Source organism: Pleuronectes platessa, chromosome 10, assembly GCF_947347685.1.
Source record: "Pleuronectes platessa chromosome 10, fPlePla1.1, whole genome shotgun sequence".
Classification (NCBI taxonomy): Eukaryota; Metazoa; Chordata; class Actinopteri; order Pleuronectiformes; family Pleuronectidae; genus Pleuronectes; species Pleuronectes platessa.
This window is the reverse complement of record NC_070635.1, coordinates 13,315,159-13,328,495: the sequence shown is the minus strand read 5'-3', so window position 1 is coordinate 13,328,495 and position 13,337 is coordinate 13,315,159. Positions and strand designations below refer to the sequence as shown.

The window sequence follows — 13,337 nt, the reverse complement described above, 5'->3', positions numbered from 1 at the left end:
GAGTGAAGGACAGTGCGGCATCCACGAATGCAAATCACTTTATGTTCCAAACGTGCCATTAAGGCATTGAAGCAACACTCTCTGTATGCACAGCGGCCATTAAAGCAGCTTGTATTTTCCATGGTTCTAATAAAAATGGTAATGACCTGAAGACTGAAAACACTTGACCTTGCCAAGGATATGTCAAGATCTGTCAGTGCACGTACAGTTTTAGAAACAGGTCTTTTTTTCGGCCGCGTCTGCTGGTGTTATTCTGAGTGGAAGTGGGCGTTGGAAAACTGCCTCCTGACACCTCTTTAACAAGGTGGGCATGCTGGTGAATCAGCCCAGTCACTCACTCACCCAGTCAGTCCTGACGCCCTCACAGCCCAGAGCATGTGGCACGACCAGATGTTGTTTTTGGGGGGAAGTTGCCAGACGTGGAATAGATGCAGGAGGTAATGTATAGATGCTTGTTTCGAGGCAGGAGGCTTTGAGGTCAGTGGAGTGGTGACAACTGTCAGACAGGTGTGTCAGGGCAGTGACGTGTCTGTGTGGACGGTGGGCGACAGACACCGCCTCAGCAAAAGAGCTCTTTTGCTGATGCTGATGCTTTTTTACCCCCGTGTGTTTCAGATGTCACCTGCGACCCAGCAGATGCAGCCCTCGCAGACGCTGCAGTCCCCGCCCCCCAGCGGCGGGCGGCGCAGGCGGGTCATGGACGAGGACCCGGACGAACGTCGGCGGAAATTTCTAGAGAGGAACCGAGCGGCGGCCACGAGATGCAGACAGAAGAGAAAAGTGTGGGTGGTGTCGTTGGAGAAGAAAGCTGAAGAGCTCACTCAGACCAACATGCAGCTTCAGGTACAAACTCAGTCTCACAACAGTATGTTTGACTCAACTGCTCAATAAAAAACCTCATGACCTTATCTTCTTTTGTGCTAATGGTAATGATGATGGGTTTGATTGATATGAGTCCGATGGGATAATCAAAGCAGCAGAAATCAAGATATCCTGACTTTTAATCCCTAGTGTGGGTCAAGCTCCAAAAACACTGCATCCTACAATTCCCATATTTCAAGTGAATGTCCCAAAATTCTCAGTTAGGATTCTGAAGTTTCAAGCACAATCCAAACTATGAAATACACCTTTGACTGAACACTCACATATCCATCCATCCATCCTGAGCTGGAGCCAATCCCAGCTGACATAGGGTGAGAGGGCAGGCTACAACAGGTCCCCATTGGAGAGAAATACATTGCTAGATATTAATACATGGAAAATAACATCATAAAAATACCTTTTGTAAAATAGTATTGTCTTTTTAATTGTGAAATCCCCAGAATGAAAGAATGAAAAAGAATAATCGTCTCCATATTTTCCTTGTATTTCAGAACGAAGTGACGATGCTAAAGAGCGAGGTGACCCAACTCAAGCAGCTTCTCCTCACACACAAGGACTGTCACATCACCACTATGCAGAAAGATCCCCAAGGTTACCTCAGTGAGTAGCTCAGACATCAACACACACACACTTTGGGGAAATTGGCCAAAACGTGCACCTTCATCCGTGTGCCTTAGTGCTACGGCGCAGCCAGCACTGCTGTGGAAAGGCTCTGTAATGGTTTCGCCAGAGGAGAGCTATGAACTCCACAGACCAAACTGTGATGGACACGCAGCAACTGCCAAAGCTCTTTGCTCCTACGTGCTGGTATCCAGCTCCCACGCTCTCTGCAGGACTCTTCCTTTGACATATGGGTGTTGCGCACTGTGGTAGCCGAGCCCGGGCCTGGGAGTTGGTAGTCTGATTCCCACATGAGGCCCGGTTTTCCATCTGACAGCACCTCAGTGCACAGAGGCGGCCTTGACGCGGCGTGAGAAAGACGTCACAAGGCGACACTCTGCCATCCAAGCTCTCATGGACGTCCCGGGATCTCTCTGATTATTGGACCGTGCCTCGGCCGTGCATGACATCAGAGCCCCACCCTTTGATACGGATACCAGTGACATTTCCAAGTAATTAGGATAAGGCACCTCCCTGTGTGGCTTTAGCACAGGAAAATAAGTCTCACATCCCCTTTGGCTGAATGGTTCTTTTATTCAGGAGAGAGCCGACTCCCAGACTGGGCTGGGAGAGACGTTCATCGATGAGTCTAGGTTGTGTACAGATGTCACCTTCAGTGTGTCCAGAATTCATCACCCGTGTTTACGGAGTTCGAGTGATTCACTTTTCCATTTTTTGTCTTATCCATTTATGGCCCCTTCAGGATGACAGTTGATGAGTCAGGTGTGAAATTAGTGTCATTTGTTTGGACTTAATCTATTTCTGCTAATAAAGCCGTTGTTTTGCTATAAAAAAGAATTCTCTGTCTGTGTTTATTTGGTCATTTTTAATATCACATTGGGTTTTGAAGCATCTTTACCCTCGGAAGGTCTCAGGGTATGCACTTGCACACAGACACAGACACAGACACAGACACAGTCACAGACAGAGTCACAGACAGACACACATATTCTCTGCTCGTGTTGTCCATCCTCAGTCATGTCTCTGCTGTCTCCTCAGGTCCAGAGAGCAGTCCAGCGGGGAGTCCAGCGCCAGTGTGCTCGCAGCAGCAGGTCATTCAGCACAACACCATCACCACCTCCACCACGACTGTAGGGGGCAGCGGTGTGCACGGGCAAGCCAACCACCGCACAGACATTAACCCTATCCACTAGGGACCAGAGAGACTGTAACCCCCCCGGCTGTAGGCCCAAACTCCCCCCTTTTTGCTCCCCTGTTTTATGAGGGTCACCAGCTGCACATGCTGCCCCCCCCACACCCTCATCCTCCCTCCATCAAGAAAAACCTCAAAGGCCTGTGAGGCTGTTCTTTATACAGTAGCTACAGTATGTATTTTTATAGACCCAACCCTATTAACGCATAAATGTTCTAGTGTCTGTTGCCTCTTTTTTAATCTGCTTCTTTGTGCTTAGCAGAAAGGGAGTTTTGCTAATCTCATGCAGCAGTCAAGTGACTTTTTTTCCCCATCGTGTTATGGTACAAAATGGACCATGGTGGTCGTGGAACCAGAGGACAGAGACATGAGACATCATCTCTAGAAGCAGAGATTACGTCTCTGCTGGTCTAATGGACTCAACCATGAGTCTCATCATTCTCTATGTGTCAAGCGTGGACAGTGTGGCGAGTGTATGTAGCATGTGTAATCGTATACTGAAGACTCAGAACAAGCGAGCGGGCGGTTGCCGCCTTTAAGTCGTCTCCTGAAACCGAGTCAAACCGTCTCCATGATGGTTTGACTACAGGAATATGCAAGCAGGTGTAACGACCCCTTTTCCCCTTTTCTAGAAACGTATATGACTGTTAAACTTCTCCCTGTCAGATGTGGTCTCAAAGAGCGCAATGAAAAATACAGCATGACAGTGAAAGTAATGTTCGATCAAACAGAAGCAATACATCGGAGTATTGATCCTCTTCTCTACTGTGTGTCCACGTGGGGGACCAGCATGGCCAAGCCACCCTGGTTCCCCGGGGACATGCGGTGCTGTTCCAGCCACAGAACTGTACACTGTGATACCAGTGAGGCAGCTCGGGAGTCCAAACACACTCCTCCGCTCTCCAGGACCAACTCAAGCTTTAATTATTGAGGCCTCTTCTGTGTGTGTGTGTGTGTGTGTGTGTGTGTGTGTGTGTGTGTGTGTGTGTGTGTGTGTGTGTGTGTGTGTGTGTGCCTGTGTGTGCCTGTGTTTGTGTGTGTGTGTGTGTATCTGGATCCACAGTTTTAGATTCAAATTCCAAATGGATACAACATTTGATTGCGGACGTCTGCGTAGTTTTGTGTGTGCATGTGAGTTTTGTTTTGTGTGCGCTTGTGTTTTTCCTTCGTCCTCTGCCGAACCAAGTTCAGCAGGCGCGCGTGTAAAGAAAGAGAAACAAAAAGAGAGAACGTGACTATGACCATTTATTTTCCCTTCTTTATGCCGGTGATTTCCAAAATGTCACAATGTGCCTGAAGTTTTCTTCAAATCTTTTGTTTGGCAACTGAACCTTCTTTTTGTTTATCGTCACTTATTGTCAATACAATCAAGAACTCATCGTCTATTTACCCTGTTATTGCGTCTGCTGCTTGTTGCTGCAGAGCAAAAACCAGCTGACCAGGAGGAAGAAGAACCCGTTCGATTTGACCTCTGACCTCTTCATCAATTTCTCCTGCTCCTGTCTCTCTCTCAGGCCTCGTCTGTATTTCAGTTTGGCGTTGGATGTACTGACAGTGATACCGGCCCAACCTTTTTTTTTTTCTATCTCCCTGCTCGCCTTGAAACTCAATGCCTTCTCATGTCGACCACAACCTCTTCTCTCTTCTTTCTTCTTCCCCCGTTACCAGGAATGTCGATTCACGAGCCTGATGACCACCATGCGCTGTGTTTCACAGTCGGATGGATGAAAAAACATCATCGCAGAGCCGTCTATGCACTTTGTCCTCTGTTTTGCCAGAGGCTAGAATAGCCATATTAAGGTCCGAGTAATTCTCAGTGATTCCCCCCCCCACCCCCACCCCGACTCTGTTCACACACCAGCGAGAAACCTAACTGTGTTTGGAGAGACTGTGCCTGGCGTGCATCACACGTCTGTAGATAAAAGAAGGGAACCCAGAGCTCGCGCTGTGGGATGACGCTCGGTCAAGGAGCCTGCAGCGTTCGGTTTGAGCCATTTTTACTCTGGAAACTAAATCCAGCTCCAGTTTTGTCAAAGATGAAGGATGTGAATGGAGAAGAGTCTTTTTCTCTCGTCTCACTCGAGCATTCAGACTGTTTATACCCCGTCTGTGTGTGCAGGAGTGTGTGTGTGTGTGTGTGTGTGTGTGTGTGTGTTTGAATAGGCAGAGAAATCCTCAAGGAAAGGGCTTTGTTGTACCGACCCTTTGAACTGACTACGCTTGCCTTATCTCAACTGTTTTATAGACCATGTATTGATTATTAGACCATTCCAAATTAACCTCTCGCATGTGAAAATATGGCAGCGACCATAAGACTCTTTCAACTGGAATCATCTGGAGGACGTTTCTGTCTCTGCTTTCATTTTTCACAGTGGATCCAGGTCCGGGGAAAAGACATTTGTCACTGTATGGGGAACAGGACAGGTGGAAGTGCAGTGTGGGTTTGTGCGAGCGGTGGAGAACAATTTACCACATGTCAATTATCTTATAACTGTATTATTTTAATTCTCAAACTATAAATACTGTACATACTGTCATTAATTTCTGTAATCCTGTACATGTAATGCAACCACCTTTCTTTTTGAAGGGAGTAAACGTGTGGTACATGTGTAAATACGGTCTGCATAGCACTTGTTGCCTTTTTTTTTGTCGTATGTCGAGGCTCATTTCAACGCTTAAATAAATTGTTTATATGTAACGAAATGACAAATCCATTCTTACTTGCATAACTTTGTACATTTTTTTTGTGTGTGTGTCTGTAATGACATTGTCTCCGTTTTTTTTGTTTTGTTTTGCATTTGTACAGATGTGAAAGTTATCACTGCAGTTACATTACGGTATGAAAATAAAGCACTTGTTCGGTAACATACAAACGAGCTGATGTGATTTTGATGTCAGCGGTCACTGAAAGAAAGAATGAGCTGAGACACACGAGGGATGGAAGTGATGTGGAAGTGAATGATCAGCAGCTTTTTTAATCGATGCTCGTCCTCGAGACATAACTGCTCATTAAATACTTAGATGCTTTAAAGGTTTAGAATACTCATTCATTATTGAACCGTCTAGACAGCTTGATAGTTGCCTGATGAGATAACATGACAGTTAACTTCAGAACACAAACGTCTTTGTGGCGTTCTGTCAAAACGCCAAATCCCTACAGAGTCCCCTGCTGCTCATCACTGTAAATTCAGCTTTACAGATACACACTGGGTGTATTAAAAAGTTTCCCATATGTTCTCTAACCACATGCAAAGTTGCCCCTAGACTTTCTTCAAATATTTTAAATCATGTTATTTTGTTTTTAGGACACGTGCTAACTCTTAGAGATATTATGTTATAGAATTTAATATTATTATCATAATAAACTATATTAAATGACTACAGCAGTTTCAGGGTTATGGTTTTTAAGTCTCTTGATTTGTGATGGAATTCCTTTGGAGCACAGTGCCCCCTAGTGCACATGTTTTCAACTAACCACAGGAGGATTTCAGAAGTCAGTTCGCCTACAGAAATATTTTCTGTCCTCTCTGATCATTAAAACAGAGAAACATTTTTAAAAAAAACATTTTATTTCAAGTTGATTCTCTGTTTCTTTACATGTCATCTTCCTGCCTGCACTGACTGACAGCAAAAGAAAATACATTTCCCCCTGAAAACTATCCCAAGAAAAATAAACATGACACGATGTCCAAACAGTTCAGCCCTGATGATCGGACTGAGATTTTCTTGTTGATTTTCTGAAAAGTGGCAAGCAAATCAAAGATCTGATCCAGGCAAAGACGTTTCATTAAGAGGCAGCCCTCTGCTAAAATGCAAAGAATCTACAAATGTGCTGATTTAGATTGAATTAGACAATCGACAGTGTTTTAAATCAACAATCTCTGATCAATGAAATGCTCTTTGTGGCGGAGCTGCTGAATCAGCTCATTATCAACACGTCTCATATCCAGCCTTGTGTGGAAAGGAACCTGTCAATCATGTCAAAGGTCCTCGCTGGTTGGTCGTAAGGCAGAATGTGTCCCCCTCCGCGGATAATGACCTGGAGTGAGAAGATAAATATTCATTAAAAAAACTAAAAAACACGTGTGGGTACTTTTCTCACTGTGTGGACGGTCATGAGAATCTGCCCACCTGATAAAACTCCTTCACTTGTCTCACATAACCTGCCACCTCCGTGTCAGAGGGCTGAACCTTCCAGTGGTAGCGTGCGGCGGTTTTGAACTCGGCGGCCCCGGTCCAGTTGACGGTGGGCAGGAACCGCTCGGTCAGAGGAGCAGCTACGATGACGTCCAGCTGACCGCTGTAGATCAGGACCTGGACGGAGGGGAAACAGCTTTAAGGAGGACATACTATGGGCATACATGAAATTTCAAAATTTGATGAAACATGATGAAATTCTGCATTATAGACAAACTCCAATGGCCAGCTCTCCGTCCCTCACCCTGTAGTTGTCCATCAGCTCCCCCAGCCACGGTTTGATGCTCTTCATGACGTCCTGCAGCAGATGCTTCTCCACCAGCGAGCCGTCGTGAAACGTCAGGTTCCCCACATGGATGGCACGTCGCACGGCCGGCAGCGTCACAAACTGGGAGAAGTACTCCTGGTCCTCAGGCTCCTGTGGGCGCACACAAATAATAAAACATAAGACAAAAGTTTTATAAGTTTAGAAAAAGTCCTCAGTCCGAGATATCACACTGCGTGGTCAAGTACCTGACATGTCATGTAGTTGAAGTAGTTGGTGCAGCCTGTAGCGTTTTGGAAGAAGGACGGATACGGCTCCACGTCACCGTTCAGCAGGCTATCGAAAACCTGATGATGGAAACGCCACAATAAGATGGTTGTTGTTGTTTTCTCAATCAGAATCATATTTTGAAAAATGTTACAAATTCTACATACAAAATCATAAACAGTGTCACCTTGTATTTTGGAGAAACGTGCGAGTGCAGAGCTCATACCTTAAAAGCCTCCACCCACTTCTCCTGCTGGATGAACTTCACTCCCAGGTCCGTCTGCTGAACCACGTACTGCTTCTGCTGCTCGTCGATCATTCCCGTTTGGTACAGGAACTCACCATAACCACCGAGCATCTGGAATGGAAGAGTCTCAAAGATTAGAAATTCAATAACTTTAAAAAGGGACCTGGGGAGTCCAGATGCAGATTGAGGATGATGACGACCTGACGTCGGCTACGCACCAGTTCTGGATCACAGAGCCCATCGCCGATCGCCATCCCCTTAAAGTTGATTTTCACTTTGGCGCTGGGGTTGTTTTTGTGGATGTAGTAGGAAATGGCAGGAACGTACTTCCCTGCATAAGACTTTGCAGAGACAGAGAACAGGTTTATGAAGTGACCACAATGTTACAGATGTATTTAAGTGTTTGTCAGAAGCTATTATTGCTTGGTAACCTTTATTAAAGCAACAACAATAGTAACTTTCAATGAGCAGCAACTGAACAGTGAATATTACCTGTAAGAAATACGCCAAACTCTGTTCAGAATTTTAAGTTTCCTTGCTGAATATTGGAGATAACTGTTTTTTAAATAACTCTTGACCGACAAGTTACAGTGAGCAAGACCAGACGTTCAGGGTGAAGAGTGAAGTCAGTGTAACAGCAAACTAAATGTTGAATTGGATATTTAAATGTAAAAATGTTGTCTGGTGTTAATTTGGGTCAAAATGTGACGTGTTATGGTCACTGGGCTCGTTTAAGGCTTTCTCTAATTGGCATAAACCTGGGAGTCAAGTGATGCTTATCTTAAAAGTTAAAAAGCTGGTTGAGAAAATGCTTTAAAACGTTTTTGCGATAGTAACTTGCAATCCTCAGAAAAGAAACATTACCTCTCCGGTTGCATAGAACTCATTGGACTGATACTCGGGGAAGATCTGGAAGAACTGCGTTAGAGCACTGGTGAGGAGGAGACAGAAACAGTCAGAGTCAGTAACCACCGACACTGAAGTTACAAAAGGACCCGGTCTGAGGTGGGGGGTGCTTCACCTGTACAGATCCCTGCCCACGTCGTCCTGATTCTGAGCAAAACCCCTGTCGTCGTCAGTGAAGCTGAAACCTGTTCCCACCTGGAGAGAAAAGAACAGTCTTCAAGATCTGTCAGGGAAGACTCCTGTATGAATAACGGTCAGGGGACCCGAGGAACCTTGAAGGAAAGGTGTGTGTACATACTGGATTGTCAATGTACAAGACCGAGTAACTGGTGGTCCAAGCGTAGTCCCTCAAGCCGACTGCGAGGACAGAAAACACACACGGCTCAGAAGTCATATAGACTGATCCATCACAGACTTTGAACATCTACAGGTGATCTTATGAAATCTGGATCACAGCGTTTACACACGGGACCACAACACCTCTTACCCGTCATGTTCTTATAAACCACGTACGGGCCGTGCTCCACAAAAAGGCCGAACATGGACGTGCCCCCCGGGCCGCCCTGCAGCCAGAGCAGGACCGGAGCATTTGGAGTGCTGGGCTGTGAGGAGGGGCAGAGAATAGAGTTGAGATCGCAGCGCCACCTTGTGGTGAATTTAGTTCAGTAAGAAAGGTCCAAAGAAATTTATATATCAACTTTATTTGCACTTTAAAAGACCTGTTATCAGATCTATGTTATGGAAAAGATCTCTTTTTCCCTCAAGGTCGAGAAAGACATTTTTAATAAGACCTGGACCAAATGGACTGAGTATGTAAAACCTGTTAGATCAGATTTTATTTGAATATACTTGTGTTTTGTGTGATCCTCCTTTTGATGTGATGTGCGCTCCCCGGTTGTGTTCTTTTTACCTCTGTTATTGTTCCTACATGTAGTAATTTAGGTCCATAAAAAAAAAAACAGAAAGGCAGTATGAACAAAATCACCCAAATCTACTACATACATCCTTTCTTATGTCCTTGACAAACTAAAGCTGTATTTAATGTATGCAATGGAAATGTGCCTTTCTAAATAAAAAGAGAATTTCAAAAAAAAAAAAAGACCTGTTATCACACAACTGATAGAAATAAAGATATAAATGGGGTCACTTTAAGGATAAAACACACAGAGAAGCATCAGTACTGACAATGAACACAAGATAAAAGAAAAGGAACCGAAACTGAAATCAGATTAAATAATTTTTTGTATAAAAGCATGCATATATAACTGTTCAGGTTCTGCAGAGTTAAAAAGTATTTTTGAAGCCCCAGGGCATAATGGGGAAGTAAAGAGAGTTCCTGTCCCTGACAGAAAACACTGAACCTGAAGGACCTGAAGCTGCTGCTCATCTGAAATGCAAGCTACTATGTTCGTGTGGAGGAAATTGTGTTTTGCTTTACTTCACCTTCTGAAAAACAGATGAACGAGACTGGTTTACAGGTTCAAATAAAACCAAAGTCCTGAACAACAGCTTGGATACTGCTCACTCTTCCTCTCAGAGCTGGGTTGAAAACACATGGCAAGTCTGACCTGACAGATTGTATAATACATATATACTGCAGCACACATTGCTGGAGGCTGCACAGGTGAAAGTATAATTGAATATTTGCTCCAGAGAAAGACAAAATGTCAAGGATTGATCTTTAAATTTCTCTCCCACTTGCTGTAGTTATTAAACAATCTGCAGATGTACGGATGTGAAACAGAAACACACACATATATTAACTACACACTACTTAATTAAAGATGTTACTTCATTTGCAACGAATGTCCCACCGCACCTTCAAATGTACATAGTTTTAGTTTTTGTATTCGACTTATTTATAGAAAGATCCTTCTACCTTACTTTTTTATTCATTAAACTACTGTCCAGTAGACAGTATTACTTACTTACCTTTCATTTAATATTTATATATTAACTTATATATTTGATTTTGATTTCTAAATTCTATTGGTTGTTTTCTTTCTTAATATTTATGAGCATAGTTAGAGGAAGCCTATGAACCAACAATTCCATTGCCAGCGACTGCTTTATTTAATTTTGCACATGATAAATAAAGGTCAACAGAGGTCACTGTACTGCTGACCCTGTGTTTACCTGTACATGACTAATAGAACATGAACCCCTGAGTGTGATCCTACCATGAGAGCAGGGAAGAACCAGAAGTAGAGGTTGCTGTTGAACTTCTTGTTGACTGTCAGGTAGCCGGCATAGCTCTTCACATTGGCCCCTGGCAGATCTCCCACTAGACTCAGCTTCCTGGCTGCGGAAATCAACACGTCAACACAAATTCATTACAACACAAACACAATGCCTGCAGCTGATTGGTGGATCAGACCCTGCAGCCTCTGAGTATCTGATCAATGTGAACCAGTGACGCAGCTTCTCCCACCCTCATCTATGGCTCCTTTCTCCAGGTACGGGGTGAGGAACAGAGGGGCCCCGGGGTCGGCTCCGGGGTCGGCTCCGCGCAGGCCGCTGACACGGTGCGATCTCCGGCAGAAGAAGGAGGAGCAGCCGCGGGAGAGGACCGCGTCCAGACAGAGGCACAGCAACAGCAAACCCACACTTTCCTTCAGGAGCCTGGCGAAATGCACAATAACAACAACAACACAATGTGAGCAGACACAAGGGCCCGAGCAGTGGCCCGCAGGTGTCACCTCAGTCTGACGCGTGGCGGCGTTGTGATCAGGAGGAGAAGACACATTTGAACATTGTTCCACTCACCCCATGTTCGGTGGACGTGTTCTCACTTCGTTCCTCCTCTGGTCCCTGGATGAGAAGTGTGATCCAGTCAGGCTGAAGTCACATGACCGGCTCTCAGTGGATCACGTGGTTTGGGGGATATTTCCGGGGTGCGAGGTAAGTTTGTACCCTCCGCGAGGACTGACAGGAAACTCCCGATGGCTCCTACAGCCTCGATTCAAGTTGTTTGAGTCTGGCGTGGTGAGTCACGTGTTCTCACGTAAACCTCAGTGGGTGTTTGGTTTATTGTGAAGACAAAGGGGCTATAGAGTTTATAGTTAAAGGTCCAGTGTGTAAGATTTAGGTGAATCGAATCTATTGGCAGAAATATAACACAATCCCAGTGTTATTTTAACTAATGTGTTTCATCTAAATTGTACAAATTGTTTTCTTAACCCTCGAATGAGCCCTTAAGGTTTAAATACTTTATCAGTAGCAGGTCCTCTCTACGGAGGATGCTTTTTACAGTAGCCCAAACTGGACAAACCAAACAACATGCAACTTCACCACTAGATGTCGCTACACACTGAACCTTTAACAAGCAGGGAAGACATACTTGATATTTTATTCACCAATTCACGTAGACAAAATGTTACTTTATTATTCAGCTTTAATTCAGACTGGTAGCTTCTTATCACAGACTGCATATTAAGATGGAGAACGTATCTCTTCTTCCTCACGTCGTACAAATATGAAGTCCAAATATCTGGGATGATGGTGCTGCACTCTGGTGCCAGTGACTTCGGTTGGGGCCTGAGGCTGTTGAGCGGATGTGGAGCAGGACCAGGTCATCAACTAACAAGAGGGTCACAGTTTGATTCCAGTCCCCCCCATTCCGCCTGCCTAAGATTCGATGGGGAAGAGACTGAACCCCAAATTTAGTGTGTGCCTGATATATGATAAACAAACTGCTGCACATAGATCTGCTCTATGAATGTGTATGTGCGGATGACAAAACTGTAAATAAAGTGGTCATCAAGGCTACACAGACCATTTCCATTTCCATTTAGTGATTTTTGCAGCGTAGCTTTGCATCGATAGCCCGCCGATATACAAGGGCTCTTTCAAACATGGAGGGGAACGTTCATATTCAAACTATAATGAAAGGTCACGATATACAGTCTAGAAGCACATCAGACTGTGTGAGGTAGTTTTCCTCATGATCCAGTCAAGGGTGTCTTTGAAGCAGACAATCACAACACCTAAGTATCTGTTCGAATATATTGTAACAAATTGAGTCTCATGTCAAATTTGTTCAGACCTGATTTATGGAAAAAGTGACAGACCTATGATAAAAGCTTTCAATCAATCGCAGTCAATAAGTCAACAAGGCTGGAGGACAGGTATATTCTGAAGTATTTTGACTTTGATTGACAGCTGTCTCAGACGACCTTACCATTCTACAGGCTTGATTGACATCAGCACACATTCTGATGTGGAAGCTGTCCACCACAACTGGGTGGTCTAATCTGCTGGTCAGCGAACATCTTAACTGGAGTATTAAAGGACACTACCTCAGCAAAACTGATCTGATTTATTCTGCCACAGACAACCTTTTACTTACTAGTGAACTCAAGACGACAGAAACCAACGTTTTTCCTCAGTTCTGTCTCCACAATCCCTCCTTGCATTCCTTCTTTAGAGAATCATTATGAAGACATACCATGAAGCAGGATGGGATACACTTGGAATCATGGATAACCTCGTAGCCTGCTCATCAACCTGGCTACCCAGGATCAAATTCGAGTCTCCAACGTTTGCGGACATCTGAATCTGCACCCGCACTTGAACTTAAACATGTAGCTTTATATCTTTGAAAATTCTCAGTCATCCAGGTCGTGGGATCTTCAGAAGTTGTACAATTGAACATAAACAACTGGACTTGCTTGTGTCTCTTGATGATGTTTCATCTCTCATCTACAAGGTTTCTTCAGGTCTGTATGCAGCCTTATGTCCCTTCACGGTTACACTGCTCC

The 13,337-nt window shown here is 44.5% G+C and overlaps 3 protein-coding genes across 3 annotated transcripts in view; 2 read left to right on the top strand and 1 right to left on the bottom strand.

The window, feature by feature from the left end:
• creb5b (cAMP responsive element binding protein 5b) overlaps window positions 1-2,696 on the top strand; it is a 37,296-nt gene extending 34,600 nt beyond the window's left edge. The window contains exons 9-11 of the mRNA XM_053432456.1: window positions 616-843; window positions 1,374-1,482; window positions 2,542-2,696. Coding sequence (XP_053288431.1) covers window positions 616-843; window positions 1,374-1,482; window positions 2,542-2,696 — 492 coding nt within the window. The remainder of the gene's footprint in view (window positions 1-615; window positions 844-1,373; window positions 1,483-2,541) is intronic.
• A 3,549-nt stretch (window positions 2,697-6,245) lies between these two features.
• Window positions 6,246-11,537, bottom strand: cpvl (carboxypeptidase vitellogenic like). The gene is made up of 13 exons (XM_053432453.1): window positions 11,344-11,537; window positions 11,009-11,199; window positions 10,758-10,879; window positions 9,065-9,179; window positions 8,876-8,934; window positions 8,693-8,772; window positions 8,536-8,602; window positions 7,890-8,012; window positions 7,651-7,782; window positions 7,406-7,504; window positions 7,137-7,310; window positions 6,827-7,009; window positions 6,246-6,734 (listed from the first exon to the last, which is right to left on the bottom strand). The coding sequence occupies exons 1-13, from the start codon at window positions 11,346-11,348 to the stop codon at window positions 6,636-6,638; spliced, it is 1,449 nt and encodes a 482-aa protein (XP_053288428.1). The 5' UTR covers window positions 11,349-11,537; the 3' UTR covers window positions 6,246-6,635.
• The window catches only part of chn2 (chimerin 2), a 25,315-nt gene continuing 23,419 nt past the window's right edge, over window positions 11,442-13,337 (top strand). Inside the window, exon 1 of the mRNA XM_053432455.1 lies at window positions 11,442-11,562. The gene's annotated coding sequence lies outside the window, so the exon portion shown is untranslated. The remainder of the gene's footprint in view (window positions 11,563-13,337) is intronic.